Source organism: Rana temporaria, chromosome 2, assembly GCF_905171775.1.
Source record: "Rana temporaria chromosome 2, aRanTem1.1, whole genome shotgun sequence".
In the NCBI taxonomy this organism is placed as follows: domain Eukaryota; kingdom Metazoa; phylum Chordata; class Amphibia; order Anura; family Ranidae; genus Rana; species Rana temporaria.
In genome coordinates, this window is record NC_053490.1 from 525,413,932 (window position 1) to 525,429,247 (window position 15,316).

A 15,316-nucleotide genomic window follows, 5' to 3' on the forward strand; every position below is an offset into this window, starting at 1 on the left:
GACAATTTTGACAAATTTTTGGGACCATTGTCATTTTCACAGCAAAAAAATCTATAAAAATGCATTGTTTATTGTGAAAATGACAATTGCAGTTTGGGAGTTAACCACAAGGGGGCGCTGAAGGGGTTATGTGTGACCTCATATGTGTTTCTAACTGTAGGGGGGTGTGGCTGGACGTGTGACATCATTGATTGTGATTCCCTATATTAGGGAACACACGATCAATGACGGCACCACAGTGATGAACGGGAAAGCCGTGTTTACACACAGCTCTCTCCGTTCTTCAGCTCCGGGGACCGATCGCGGGACTCCAGCGGCGATCGGGTCTGCGAGTCGCGCGGTCACGGAGCTTCGGACCGGGTCGCGTGCACGCGCCCGCGACCCCATGGCTGGGCTTAAAGGGCAACGTACAGGTACGTTGATGTGCCCAGCCGTGCCATTCTGCCAAAGTAAATCGGTGTGAAGGGGTCCTTAAGTGGTTAAAAAAAATTGGTATCATTTTTATTCCTATTACAAAAAATGTAAACATCCCTTGTAATAGAAAACAAATCATAACAGGTCCTCTTTATTGTGGGATCTGGGGGCCAAAAAGACCCACAATAAATAAAAAAAATAAAAAAATAAAATATATATATATATATATATATATATATATATATATATATATATATATTTTTTTTTCCCTTCAATAAAAAAAAAATCCCCCATTGGGCGGAAGTGACGTTTGACGTCATCCAATGGTATGGAGCAGAGTGGGGGCCATCTTTCCCTCAAATGGCTCCATGCTACTGAGGTGAAAGGATCCGATCGCCTCTCCCGCCGATGATAAAAGTGATCTTGTCTTTATGCGGACCTTGGAGCACTATTACTTCCACTGACACCAACAATGGGACACTATTCCTCCAAACGGCACCAACAAGGGGGAACAATTCTTCTTTTGACACCAACAAAGGAACATTATTCCGCCCCATAACACAAACAATGGGGCACTATTCCTCCTACCGGTGCCACCAATGGGGCACTATTCCTTCCACTGACACCAATGATGGGGCACTATTCCTCCCACTGACACCCATGATGGGATACATGTAGTTTTAATCAGGGTTTGACAAATTTGCTTGGAATCTAGGAGACAGCTAAAAAAGTTAGGAGCCAGAAAACGCACCCGTCCCGACGAGCTTGCGCGCAGAAGCGAACACATACGTGAGTAGCGCCCGCATATGTAAACGGTGTTCAAACCACACAAGTGAGGTATCACCGTGATTGGTAGAGCGAGAGCAATAATTCTAGCCCTAGACCTTCTCTGTAACTCAAAACATGCAACCTGTAGATTTTTTTTAAACGTCGCCTATGGAGATTTTAAAGGGTAAAAGTTTGTCGGCATTCCACGAGCGGACGCAATTTTGAAGCGTGACATGTTGGGTATGAATTTACTCGGCGTAACATTATCTTTCATAATATTAAAAAAATGGGGATAACTTTACTGTTGTCTTATTTTTTTATTAAAAAAAGTGTAATTTTTTCCCAAAAAAGTGCGCTTGTAAGACCGCTGCGCAAATATGGCGTGACAGAAAGTATTGCAACGATCGCCATTTTATTCTCTAGGGTGTTAGGATAAAAAATATATATAATGTTTGGGGGTTCTAATTAGAGGGAAGAATATGGCAGTGAAAATAGTGAAAAATTACATTAGAATTGCTGTTTAACTTGTAATGCTTAACTTGTAATACCAACGGCCACCACCAGATGGCGCCAGCTCCTACACACCTTCCAAGCCAAGTCGCCAGGACACTATTTCTAGTCGCCATGGCGACCTGGCGCCCGGGATTTGTCGAGCCCTGGTTTTAATGACACCAATGATTAAGTACTATTTATCCCACTGACACAAATGAATGGGATACATGTTCTCCTATTCTCCATGTTCTCCTCCCTTCACTGACACCAATGATAGAGCACTATTCCTGCCTCTAATACCAAACATGGGGCAATATTCCTTCCACCAATACCAAAGATGGGGCACTGTTTACTCCCACTGACAACTTCTGCTCCCACTGGCTACAGTCTGGGCCACTAAAGTCTGAAGGACAGTAAATTGGGCCCTTTGTTTAGAAAGTTGGGAGACCCCCTGATCTAACTCACTAAGAGGAACAGCAGAGGGTGCCAACTAAGTGCAGTATATAAGTAATATGTTATTAAAAACACGCAATTGGCAACTCACTTGGTAAACAAAATGAATAGCAGAACTCCACCCATAAGCGGGTATGAAGTAAGTTATGCCATTAATGTTGTTTGCCAATTGTGTGTTTTTAATAACATTTTCCTTATGCGCTGCCCTTAGTTGGTGCCCTTTGCTGTTCCTTTTATATGTTTGATAGAGATCACTTCATCCTCACTGAGATGCTGCCACTAATCCCCATTGACAAATATATTTGATGTGGACTATGGTCAGAGGCATAACTAGAACCTTCAGGGCCCAAGTGCAAGAAACCACGAAGCGCCCCCCCTGACCGCCAGGACGCTTTCCATCGGTCCCAGGCTTATTTCTTTAGACCCTTTCACATGTTCTGCAATTGGCCCCCTCCTGCAGTCTTGGGCCCCCCACAGTGGCCAAACACAATTCTATCCTTCCATAGAAGTCCCCTGCAGTATCTCTCTTTTGCCACAAGATGTCCTCAGTCTTCTGGGTAGACTGAGGTCTGTTATCAGTCAGCCCAGTAGACTGAGGAAGGACAGTGGGGCAGATTCAGATACCTGGGCCAGATTCTCAAAAGAATTACGCTGGTGTATCTACAGATACACCGGCGTAATTCGAATTTCCCGCCGGCGTATCATTGTTTTCTATCCAGAGAACAAGATACGCCGGATTTAAGCTAAGATCCGACTGGCGTAATAATCTTACACCGTCGGATCTTAAATGTAATGTTACCATGGCCGCTAGGTGGCGTTTAGGTCGATTTCTCATTTGACTATGCAAATGAGCCTGATACGCCGATTCCCGAACGTTTTTGCGCCGCCTCGTCGTCGTTTACATCGCTTCCGTAAGCGTAAACTTACCCCTGCTATATGAGGGGTAAGTTTGCGAAGGTCCGTCGTATGCCATGTTAAGTATGGCCTCGGGTCAGCGTTGTCTTTTTCCGTCGTTTACGTCGTTTTCCTAAGTCGTTCGCGAACAGGGATTTGCGGAAATGACGATCACGTCGGCTTCATTGACGTTTTCCGACGTGAGTTGGAGCATACGCACTGGGCTATTTTTTCAGCCGGCGCATGCGCAGTTCGATCTGCGCGGGGCCGCGCCTAATTTAAATACAAGCCGCCCCTTTTGAATTACGCGGCCTTACACTGGGCCATTTACACTACGCCGACGCAAATTACGGAGCAAGTGCTTTGAGAATATGGCACTTGCTCCAGTAAGTTGCGGCGGCGTAGTGTAAATGGCTTACGCTACGCCGCCGCGGATTCTATGAGAATCTAGCCCCTGAGCGTATCTGTCCGGCCTAACTTTGGGTGCAAGTTCTTTATTCAGAAAGAACTTGCGACCTTAGTTACGGCGGCATAACGTATGTGTTGCGGCGTAAGGCCGCGTAATTCAAATGGGGGTGATGGGGGCGTGTATTATTTCAATTTGTCTTGACCCCGCGTTTTTTACGTTTTTTTTTGAACGGCGCATGCGCCGTCCGTAAAATATCCCAGTGTGCATTGCTCTAAATGACGTCGCAAGGACGTCATTGGTTTCGACGTGAACGTAAATTACGTCCAGCCGTATTCACGAACGACTTACGCAAACGACGTAAAATTTCAAAACTCGGCGCGGGAACGACGGCCATACTTAACATTAGCTACGCCTCATATAGCAGGGGTAACTATACGCCGGAAATAGCCGAACGCAAACGACGTAAAAAAAAAACGCCGGGCGGTCGTTCGTTTCTGAATCGGCGTAAATCCTAATTTCCATATTCCTCGCGTAAAACATACGGAAGCGCCACCTAGCGGCCAGCCTGAAATTGTAGCCTAAGATCCGACGGTGTAAGACACTTACACCTGTCGGATCTTAGGGATATCTATGCGTAACCGATTCTCTGAATCAGGCGCATAGATCCGACCGACGGAACTCAGAGATACGACGGCGTATCTCTTTCTGAATCCGGCCCAGTATCGTATCTTTCGGCAGCCGTAGCGTATCTCAGATACACTACGCCGCCGTAACTTAGGGCGAAAGTTCCGTATTCAGAAAGAACTTGCGCCCTAAGTTACGGCGGCGTAGTGTAAATGTGTCGGCGTAAGCCCGCCTAATTCAAATTTGGCTGGTAGTGGGCGTGTTTTATGTTGAACTATCATGACCCCACATCATTGACGCTGTTTTCGAACGGCGCAGGCGCCACCCGTGGAACGTATCCCAGTGCGCATGCTCGAAATCACTTCGCAATTAGTCAATGCTTTCGACGTGAACGTAACTTACGTACAGCCCCATTCACGGACGACTTACGCAAACGACATAAAATACGACGCTGTTCGTACGCTTCCGACGTCCATACCTAACATGACTTACCCCTGCTTTATGAGGGGTAACTTTACGCCGGAAAAAACCCTTACGTAAACGGCGTAAAAAAAATGCGCCGGGCGGACGTACGTTTCTGAATCGGCGTATCTACCTAATTAGCATATTTGTCGCGTAAATCGACGGAAGCGCCACCTAGCGGCCAGCGTAAATATGAAACTAAGATACGACGGCGTAAGAGTCTTACGCCAGTCGTATCTTAGCAAAATTCCGGCGTATCTTGTTTTCTGAATACAGAAAAAAGATACGCCGGCGCATCCTAGAAGTTACGCGGCGTATCAATAGATACGCCAGCGTAACTTCTTTCTGAATCCGGGCCAGTGAGTACAGGTTGTCATTGCCCTTCTATTAAGCACGCTGCCACGCAATCAGAATGGATTGATACAGAGAGTGCCTTTCTCTACATCATCCAAGACCGCAAACTCCCAGGGGATGAAAGAGGACCCAGCACATCCCTGTGACTGGTGGAAATACATCAGATAAAATAAATAAAGAAAAACAAAAAGGAAAAAGTATAAGATACAGCTGAGGGGTGCATGAAAGAGGGGAGGGCAAAAGAAAATTTTACAACTTTTTTTTTTACTTTTTAATCTCTTCCCAGATCATTATTTACCAGGGCGGGCAAGTTTTCACAACCGCAGCGCAGTTCCAGGGCCGAGTCGGGTTTATGCAAACCATGCCGAGCACCAACGCCTCCATATATATAAACAACACCCAGCTGTCAGATACGGGGACCTACCAGTGCATGGTCAACAACTTCCCCGACCGGGCGCTACGGAACATTGGTGTGGTGGGATTTACCGTTTTAGGTAAGTTAGAAACTTGTCACAGTCTTGCATTTTTCAGTTATAGATTCTTTGACTTTGATACGTGCAACTAAAACAAATAAAAAGCTGCTGGATTCTGGAGAAATCTTCACTGCAGGGCTACCCTATCCTCTCACTGCTGCTTAACTTCCCTTCAGGGCTGCCCTGTCCTCTTCCTGGTCCTGAACTTTCCTGCAGGGCTGCCCTGTCCTTTTCCTGAACTTTCCAGCAGGGCTACCCTGTCCTCTTCCTGGTCCTGAAATTGCCTGCAGGGCTACCCTGTCGTCTTCCTCCTGGTGAACTTCCCCACAGGGTTGTCCTCGTCTTTTCTGCTGCTGTACCTCCCTTCAGGGCTGCCATGTCCTCTTCCTGGTTCTGAACTTCCCTTCAGGTCTGCACTGTCCTGTTCCTGCTGCTGAACTTCCCCACAGACCTGTCCTATCCTCTTCGTGCTGCTAAACTTCCCCACATGGCTGCCCTGTCGTCTTCCTGCTGCTGAACTTTCCTACAGGCCCGTCCTGTCCTCTTCCTGCTGCTGAACTTGCCCACAGGCCTGTCCTATCCTCTTGCTGCTGCTGAACTTGCCTACAGACCCATCCTGTCCTCTTCCTTCTACTGAACTTCCCTGCAGGACTGCCCTGTCCTCTTCCTTGTCCTGAACTTCCCTGCAGGTCTGCCCTGTCCTCTTCCTGCTGCTGAACTTCCCTGCAGGGCTTCCATGTCCTCTTCCTGCTGCTGAACTTCCCTGCAGGTCTGCCCTGTCCTCTTCCTGATTGTGAACTTTTCTACAGGCCTGTCCTCTCCTCTTTTCTGCTGCTGTACCTCCCTTCAGGGCTGCCCTGTCCTCTTCCTGGTTCTGAACTTCCCTGCAGGTCTGCACTGTCCTCTTCCTGCTGCTGAACTTCCCCACAGACCTGTCCTATCCTCTTCCTGCTGCTAAACTTCCCCACAGGGCTGCCCTGTCCTCTTCCTGCTGCTGAACTTTCCTACAGGCCCGTCCTGTCCTCTTCCTGCTGCTGAACTTCCCTGCAGGGCTGCCCTGTCATCTTCCTGCTGCTGAAATTCCCTGCAGGTCTGCCCTGTCCTCTTCATGGTCCTGAACTTTCCTGCAGGTCTGCCTTGTCCTCTTCCTGGTCCTGAACTTCCCTGCAGGTCTGCCCTGTCCTCTTTCTGCTGCTGAACTTCCCCACAGGGCTGCCCTGTCCTCTTACTGCTGCTGAACTTCCCTGCAGGGCTGCCCTGTCATCTTCCTGCTGCTGAAATTCCCTGCAGGTCTGCCCTGTCCTCTTCATGGTCCTGAACTTTCCTGCAGGTCTGCCCTGTCCTCTTTCTGCTGCTGAATTTCCCTGCAGGCCTGTCTTGTCCTCTTCCTGCTGCTGAACTTCCCTGCAGGGGTGCCCTGTAGTCTTCCTTCTGCTGCTGAAATTCCCTGCAGGGCTGCCCTGTCCTCTTCCTGGTCCTGAACTTTCCTGCAGGTCTGCCTTGTCCTCTTCCTTGTCCTGAACTTCCCTGCAGGTCTGCCCTGTCCTCTTTCTGCTGCTGAATTTCCCTGCAGGCCTGTCTTGTCCTCTTCCTGGTCCTGAACTTCCCTGCAGGGCTGCCCTGTCCTCTTCCTGGTCCTGAACTTCCCTGCAGGTCTGCCCTGTCCTCTTCCTGGTCCTGAACTTCCCTGCAGGGCTGCCCTGTCCTCTTCCTGCTGCTAAACTTCTGGTGCTATATAGGTTAACACAGGTTTAAGTCTCCAGGCTCAGCTGTAATAAAGATCTGATGGGGACACGCCCCCTCCTGCCCTCTCCTCCAATGAGAAAAGTTATTTTACTTATTACAGTGTCGGGAATACAATCAATGAATAGGGGAGAGAATCATGTGATGTGACTGATCAAACCCCCCCCCCCCCCCATTCATACCATAAAACATGTTACCAGCAGCACCCAATGCAATTCTGTCAACTAGATAGGGTGAGGAAGAAGACCGTATTCTCAAAAATAAAATGTAACTTTTTAGGCAACATATTAATATTACTGTGTTTACATTCTGTATTAGAAATTTGTTTTACTGGTTTAATTTGTTGTTTTTCTCCCTTCCCAGTGCCTCCCTCAGATCCCATTTGCAACATTCAGGGTTCCCTGGACATTGGAAGTGACATTACTCTATCATGCAGCTCAGAGGAGGGAATTCCAAGACCCACCTACCTGTGGGAGAAGGTGGAAGGTCCTCTTCTCCCGGCCTCTATAACGCAAGGTGAGCGAGACCAAAGATATTATTAAGATTTGAGCCTTTTCATTCACTAGAAACCAGTGACATCACTGAGAATGCGGCCTATCCATTCACTAGAGACCGGTGACATCACTGAGAATGCAGCCTATCCATTCACTAGAGACCGGTGACATCACTGAGAATGCAGCCTATCCATTCACTAGAGACCGGTGACATCACTGAGAATGCAGCCTATCCATTCACTAGAGACCGGTGACATCACTGAGAATGCAGCCTATCCATTCACTAGAGACCGGTGACATCACTGAGAATGCAGCCTATCCATTCACTAGAGACCGGTGACATCACTGAGAATGCAGCCTATCCATTCACTAGAGACCGGTGACATCACCGAGAATGCAGCCTATCCATTCACTAGAGCCCGGTGACATCACTGAGAATGCAGCCTATCCATTCACTAGAGACCGGTGACATCACTGAGAATGCAGCCTATCCATTCACTAGAGACTGTGACATCACTGAGAATGCAGCCTATCCATTCACTAGAGACCGGTGACATCACTGAGAATGCAGCCTATCCATTCACTAGTGACAGGTGACATCACAGAGAATGCAGCCTATCCATTCACTAGAAACAAGTGACATCACCGAGAATGCAGCCTATCCATTCACTAGAGAGCAGTGACATCACTGAGAATGCAGCCTATCCATTCACTAGAGACCGGTGACATCACTGAGAATGCAGCCTATCCATTCACTAGAGACTGTGACATCACTGAGAATGCAGCCTATCCATTCACTAGAGACCGGTGACATCACTGAGAATGCAGCCTATCCATTCACTAGAGACCGGTGACATCACTGAGAATGCAGCCTATCCATTCACTAGAGACTGTGACATCACTGAGAATGCAGCATATCCATTCACTAGAGAGCGGTGACATCACTGAGAATGCAGCCAATCCATTCACTAGAGACCAGTGACATCACTGAGAATGCAGCCTATCCATTCACTAGAGAGCGGTGACATCACTGAGAATGCAGCCTATCCATTCACTAGAGACCGGTGACATCACTGAGAATGCAGCCTATCCATTCACTAGAGACTGTGACATCACTGAGAATGCAGCATATCCATTCACTAGAGAGCAGTGACATCACTGAGAATGCAGCCAATCCATTCACTAGAGACCAGTGACATCACTGAGAATGCAGCCTATCCATTCACTAGAGACCGGTGACATCACTGAGAATACAGCCTATCCATTCACTAGAGAGCGGTGACATCACTGAGAATGCAGCCTATCCATTCACTAGAGAGCGGTGACATCACTGAGAATGTAGCCTATTCATTCACTAGAGACTGTGACATCACTGAGAATGCGGCCTATCCATTCACTAGAGACCGGTGACATCACTGAGAATGCAGCCTATCCATTCACTAGAGACCGGTGACATCACTGAGAATGCAGCCTATTCATTCACTAGAGAGCGATGACATCACTGAGAATGCAGCCTATTCATTCACTAGAGAGCGGTGACATCACTGAGAATGCAGCCTATCCATTCACTAGAGACCGATGACATCACTGAGAATGCAGCCTATTCATTCACTAGAGAGCGGTGACATCACTGAGAATGCAGCCTATTCATTCACTAGAGACCGGTGACATCACTGAGAATGCAGCCTATCCATTCACTAGAGACCGGTGACATCACTGAGAATGCAGCCTATCCATTCACTAGAGAGCGGTGACATCACTGAGAATGCAGCCTATCCATTCACTAGAGACTGTGACATCACTGAGAATGTAGCCTATCCATTCACTAGAGACCGGTGACATCACTGAGAATGCAGCCTATCCATTCACTAGAGAGCGGTGACATCACTGAGAATGCAGCCTATCCATTCACTAGAGACCGGTTACATCACTGAAAATGCAGCCTATCCATTCACTAGAGACCCGTGACATCACTGACAATGCAGCCTATTCATTCACTAGAGAGCGGTGACATCACTGAGAATGCAGCCTATCTATTCACTAGAGACTGTGACATCACTGAGAATGCAGCCTATCCATTCACTAGAGACTGTGACATCACTGAGAATGCAGCCTATCCATTCACTAGAGACCGGTGACATCACTGAGAATGCAGCCTATCCATTTACTAGAGAGCAGTGACATCACTGAGAATGTAACCTATCCATTCACTAGAGACTGTGACATCACTGAGAATGCAGCCTATCCATTCACTAGAGACCGGTGACATCACTGAGAATGCAGCCTATCCATTCACTAGAGACCGGTGACATCACTGAGAATGCAGCCTATCCATTCACTAGAGAGCGGTGACATCACTGAGAATGCAGCCTATCCATTCACTAGAGACTGTGACATCACTGAGAATGCAGCCTATCCATTCACTAGAGACCGGTGACATCACTGAGAATGCAGCCTATCCATTCACTAGAGAGCGGTGACATCACTGAGAATGCAGCCTATCCATTCACTAGAGACTGTGACATCACTGAGAATGCAGCCTATCCATTCACTAGAGAGCGGTGACATCACTGAGAATGCAGCCTATCCATTCACTAGAGACCGGTGACATCACTGAGAATGTATCCTATCCATTCACTAGAGACCGGTGACATCACTGAGAATGCAGCCTATCCATTCACTAGAGACCGGTGACATCACTGAGAATGCAGCCTATCCATTCACTAGAGACCGGTGACATCACTGAGAATGCAGCCTATCCATTCACTAGAGACCGGCGGTGACATCACTGAGAATGCAGCCTATCCATTCACTAGAGACTGTGACATCACTGAGAATGCGGCCTATCCATTCACTAGAGACCGGTGACATCACTGAGAATGCAGCCTATTCATTCACTAGAGACCGGTGACATCACTGAGAATGCAGCCTATCCATTCACTAGAGACTGTGACATCACTGAGAATGCAGCCTATCCATTCACTAGAGACTGTGACATCACTGAGAATGCGGCCTATCCATTCACTAGAGAGCGGTGACATCACTGAGAATGTAGCCTATCCATTCACTAGAGACCGGTGACATCACTGAGAATGCAGCCTATCCATTCACTAGAGACCGGTGACATCACTGACAATGCAGCCTATTCATTCACTAGAGACCGGTGACATCACTGAGAATGCAGCCTATCCATTCACTAGAGAGCGGTGACATCACTGAGAATACAGCCTATCCATTCACTAGAGACCGGTGACATCACTGAGAATGCAGCCTATCTATTCACTAGAGACTGTGACATCACTGAGAATGCAGCCTATCCATTTACTAGAGAGCGGTGACATCACTGAGAATGCAGCCTATCCATTCACTAGAGACTGTGACATCACTGAGAATGCAGCCTATCCATTCACTAGAGACTGTGACATCACTGAGAATGCAGCCTATCCATTCACTAGAGACCGGTGACATCACTGAGAATGCAGCCTATTCATTCACTAGAGACCGGTGACATCACTGAGAATGCAGCCTATCCATTCACTAGAGACCGGTGACATCACTGAGAATGCAGCCTATCCATTCACTAGAGACCGGTGACATCACTGAGAATGCAGCCTATCCATTCACTAGAGAGTGGTGACATCACTGAGAATGCAGCCTATCCATTCACTAGAGACTGTGACATCACTGAGAATGCAGCCTATCCATTCACTAGAAACTGGTGACATCACTGAGAATGCAGCCTATTCATTCACTAGAGACCAGTGACATCACTGAGAATGCAGCCTATCCATTCACTAGAGACCGGTGACATCACTGAGAATGCAGCCTATCCATTCACTAGAGACCGGTGACATCACTGAGAATGCAGCCTATCCATTCACTAGAGACCAGTGACATCACTGAGAATGCAGACTATCCATTCACTAGAGACCGGTGACATCACTGAGAATACAGCTTATCCATTCACTAGAGACCGGTGACATCACTGAGAATGCAGCCTATCCATTCACTAGAGACCGGTGACATCACTGAGAATGCAGCCTATCCATTCACTAGAGACCAATGACATCACTGAGAATGTAGCCTATCCATTCACTAGAGACCGGTGACATCACTGAGAATGCAGCCTATCCATTCACTAGAGACCGGTGACATCACTGAGAATGCAGACTATCCATTCACTAGAGACCGGTGACATCACTGAGAATGCAGCCTATCCATTCACTAGAGAGCGGTGACATCACTGAGAATGCAGCCTATCCATTCACTAGAGAGCGGTGACATCACTGAGAATGCAGCCTATCCATTCACTAGAGACCGGTGACATCACTGAGAATGCAGCCTATCCATTCACTAGAGTCTGGTGACATCACTAAGAATGCAGCCTATTCATTCACTAGAGACCGGTGACATCACTGAGAATGCAGCCTATCCATTCACTAGGGTGACATCACTGAGAATGCAGCCTATCCATTCACTAGAGACCGGTGACATCACTGAGAATGCAGCCTATCCATTCACTAGAGACTGTGACATCACTGAGAATGCAGCCTATCCATTCACTAGAGACCGGTGACATCACTGAGAATGCAGCCTATCTATTCACTAGAGACCGGTGACATCACTGAGAATGCAGCCTATCCATTCACTAGAGACTGTGACATCACTGAGAATGCAGCCTATCCATTCACTAGAGACCGGTGACATCACTGAGAATGCAGCCTATCCATTCACTAGAGACTGTGACATCACTGAGAATGCAGCCTATCCATTCACTAGAGACTGTGACATCACTGAGAATGCAGCCTATCCATTCACTAGAGACCGGTGACATCACTGAGAATGCAGCCTATCCATTTACTAGAGAGCGGTGACATCACTGAGAATGCAGCCTATCCATTCACTAGAGACTGTGACATCACTGAGAATGCAGCCTATCCATTCACTAGAGACTGTGACATCACTGAGAATGCAGCCTATCCATTCACTAGAGACCGGTGACATCACTGAGAATGCAGCCTATCCATTCACTAGAGACTGTGACATCACTGAGAATGCAGCCTATCCATTCACTAGAGACTGTGACATCACTGAGAATGCAGCCTATCCATTCACTAGAGACCGGTGACATCACTGAGAATGCAGCCTATCCATTCACTAGAGACTGTGACATCACTGAGAATGCAGCCTATTCATTCACTAGAGACCGGTGACATCACTGAGAATGCAGCCTATCCATTCACTAGAGACCGGTGACATCACTGAGAATGCAGCCTATCCATTCACTAGAGACCGGTGACATCACTGAGAATGCAGCCTATCCATTCACTAGAGACTGTGACATCACTGAGAATGCAGCCTATTCATTCACTAGAGACCGGTGACATCACTGAGAATGCAGCCTATTCATTCACTAGAGACTGTGACATCACTGAGAATGCAGCCTATCCATTCACTAGAGAGCGGTGACATCACTGAGAATGCAGCCTATCCATTCACTAGAGACCGGTGACATCACTGAGAATGCAGCCTATCCATTCACTAGAGACCGGTGACATCACTGAGAATGCAGCCTATCCATTCACTAGAGAGTGGTGACATCACTGAGAATGCAGCCTATCCATTCACTAGAGACCGGTGACATCACTGAGAATGCAGCCTATCCATTCACTAGAGACCGGTGACATCACTGAGAATGCAGCCTATCCATTCACTAGAGACTGTGACATCACTGAGAATGCAGCCTATCCATTCACTAGAGACCGGTGACATCACTGAGAATGCAGCCTATCCATTCACTAGAGACTGTGACATCACTGAGAATGCGGCCTATCCATTCACTAGAGAGCGGTGACATCACTGAGAATGCGGCCTATCTATTCACTAGAGACCGGTGACATCACTGAGAATGCAGCCTATCCATTCACTAGAGACCGGTGACATCACTGAGAATGCAGCCTATCCATTCACTAGAAACAAGTGACATCACCAAGAATGCAGCCTATCCATTCACTAGAGACCGGTGACATCACTGACAATGCAGCCTATCCATTCACTAGAGACCGGTGACATCACTGAGAATGCAGCCTATCCATTCACTAGAGACCGGTGACATCACTGAGAATGCAGCCTATTCATTCACTAGAGAGCTGTGACATCACTGAGAATGCAGCCTATCCATTCACTAGAGACCGGTGACATCACTGAGAATGCAGCCTATCCATTCACTAGAGACCGGTGACATCACTGAGAATGCAGCCTATCCATTCACTAGAGACCGGTGACATCACTGAGAATGCAGCCTATTCATTCACTAGAGACCGGTGACATCACTGAGAATGCAGCCTATCCATTCACTAGAGACCGGTGACATCACTGAGAATGCAGCCTATCCATTCACTAGAGACCGGTGACATCACTGAGAATGCAGCCTATCCATTCACTAGAGAGTGGTGACATCACTGAGAATGCAGCCTATCCATTCACTAGAGACTGTGACATCACTGAGAATGCAGCCTATACATTCACTAGAGAGCGGTGACATCACTGAGAATGCAGCCTATTCATTCACTAGAGACCAGTGACATCACTGAGAATGCAGCCTATCCATTCACTAGAGACCGGTGACATCACTGAGAATGCAGCCTATCCATTCACTAGAGACCGGTGACATCACTGAGAATGCAGCCTATCCATTCACTAGAGACCAGTGACATCACTGAGAATGCAGACTATCCATTCACTAGAGACCGGTGACATCACTGAGAATACAGCTTATCCATTCACTAGAGACCGGTGACATCACTGAGAATGCAGCCTATCCATTCACTAGAGACCGGTGACATCACTGAGAATGCAGCCTATCCATTCACTAGAGACCAATGACATCACTGAGAATGTAGCCTATCCATTCACTAGAGACCGGTGACATCACTGAGAATGCAGCCTATCCATTCACTAGAGACCGGTGACATCACTGAGAATGCAGACTATCCATTCACTAGAGAGCGGTGACATCACTGAGAATGTAGCCTATCCATTCACTAGAGACCAATGACATCACTGAGAATGTAGCCTATCCATTCACTAGAGAGCGGTGACATCACTGAGAATGCAGCCTATCCATTCACTAGAGACCGGTGACATCACTGAGAATGCAGCCTATCCATTCACTAGACCAGTGACATCACTGAGAATGCAGCCTATCCATTCACTAGAGACTGGTGACATCACTGAGAATGCAGCCTATCCATTCACTAGAGAGCGGTGACATCACTGAGAATGCAGCCTATCCATTCATTAGAGAGCGGTGACATCACTGAGAATGCAGCCTATCCAATCACTAGAGACTGTGACATCACTGAGAATGCAGCCTATCCATTCACTAGAGACTGTGACATCACTGAGAATGCAGCCTATCCATTCACTAGAGACCGGTGACATCACTGAGAATGCAGCCTATCCATTCACTAGAGACCGGTGACATCACTGAGAATGCAGCCTATACATTCACTAGAGAGCGGTGACATCACTGAGAATGCAGCCTATCCAATCACTAGAGACCAGTGACATCACTGAGAATGCAGCCTATCCATTCACTAGAGACCGATGACATCACTGAGAATGCAGCCTATCCATTCACTAGAGACCGGTGACATCACTGAGAATGCAGCCTATCCATTCACTAGAGACCGGTGACATCACTGAGAATGCAGCCTATACATTCACTAGAGAGC

At 47.5% G+C, this 15,316-nt stretch overlaps 1 protein-coding gene across 1 annotated transcript in view; it reads left to right on the forward strand.

The window, feature by feature from the left end:
• The window catches only part of IGSF11 (immunoglobulin superfamily member 11), a 386,896-nt gene that overhangs the window by 345,608 nt on the left and 25,972 nt on the right, over positions 1–15,316 (forward strand). Inside the window, exons 3-4 of the mRNA XM_040339112.1 lie at positions 5,157–5,364; positions 7,450–7,602. Coding sequence (XP_040195046.1) covers positions 5,157–5,364; positions 7,450–7,602 — 361 coding nt within the window. The remainder of the gene's footprint in view (positions 1–5,156; positions 5,365–7,449; positions 7,603–15,316) is intronic.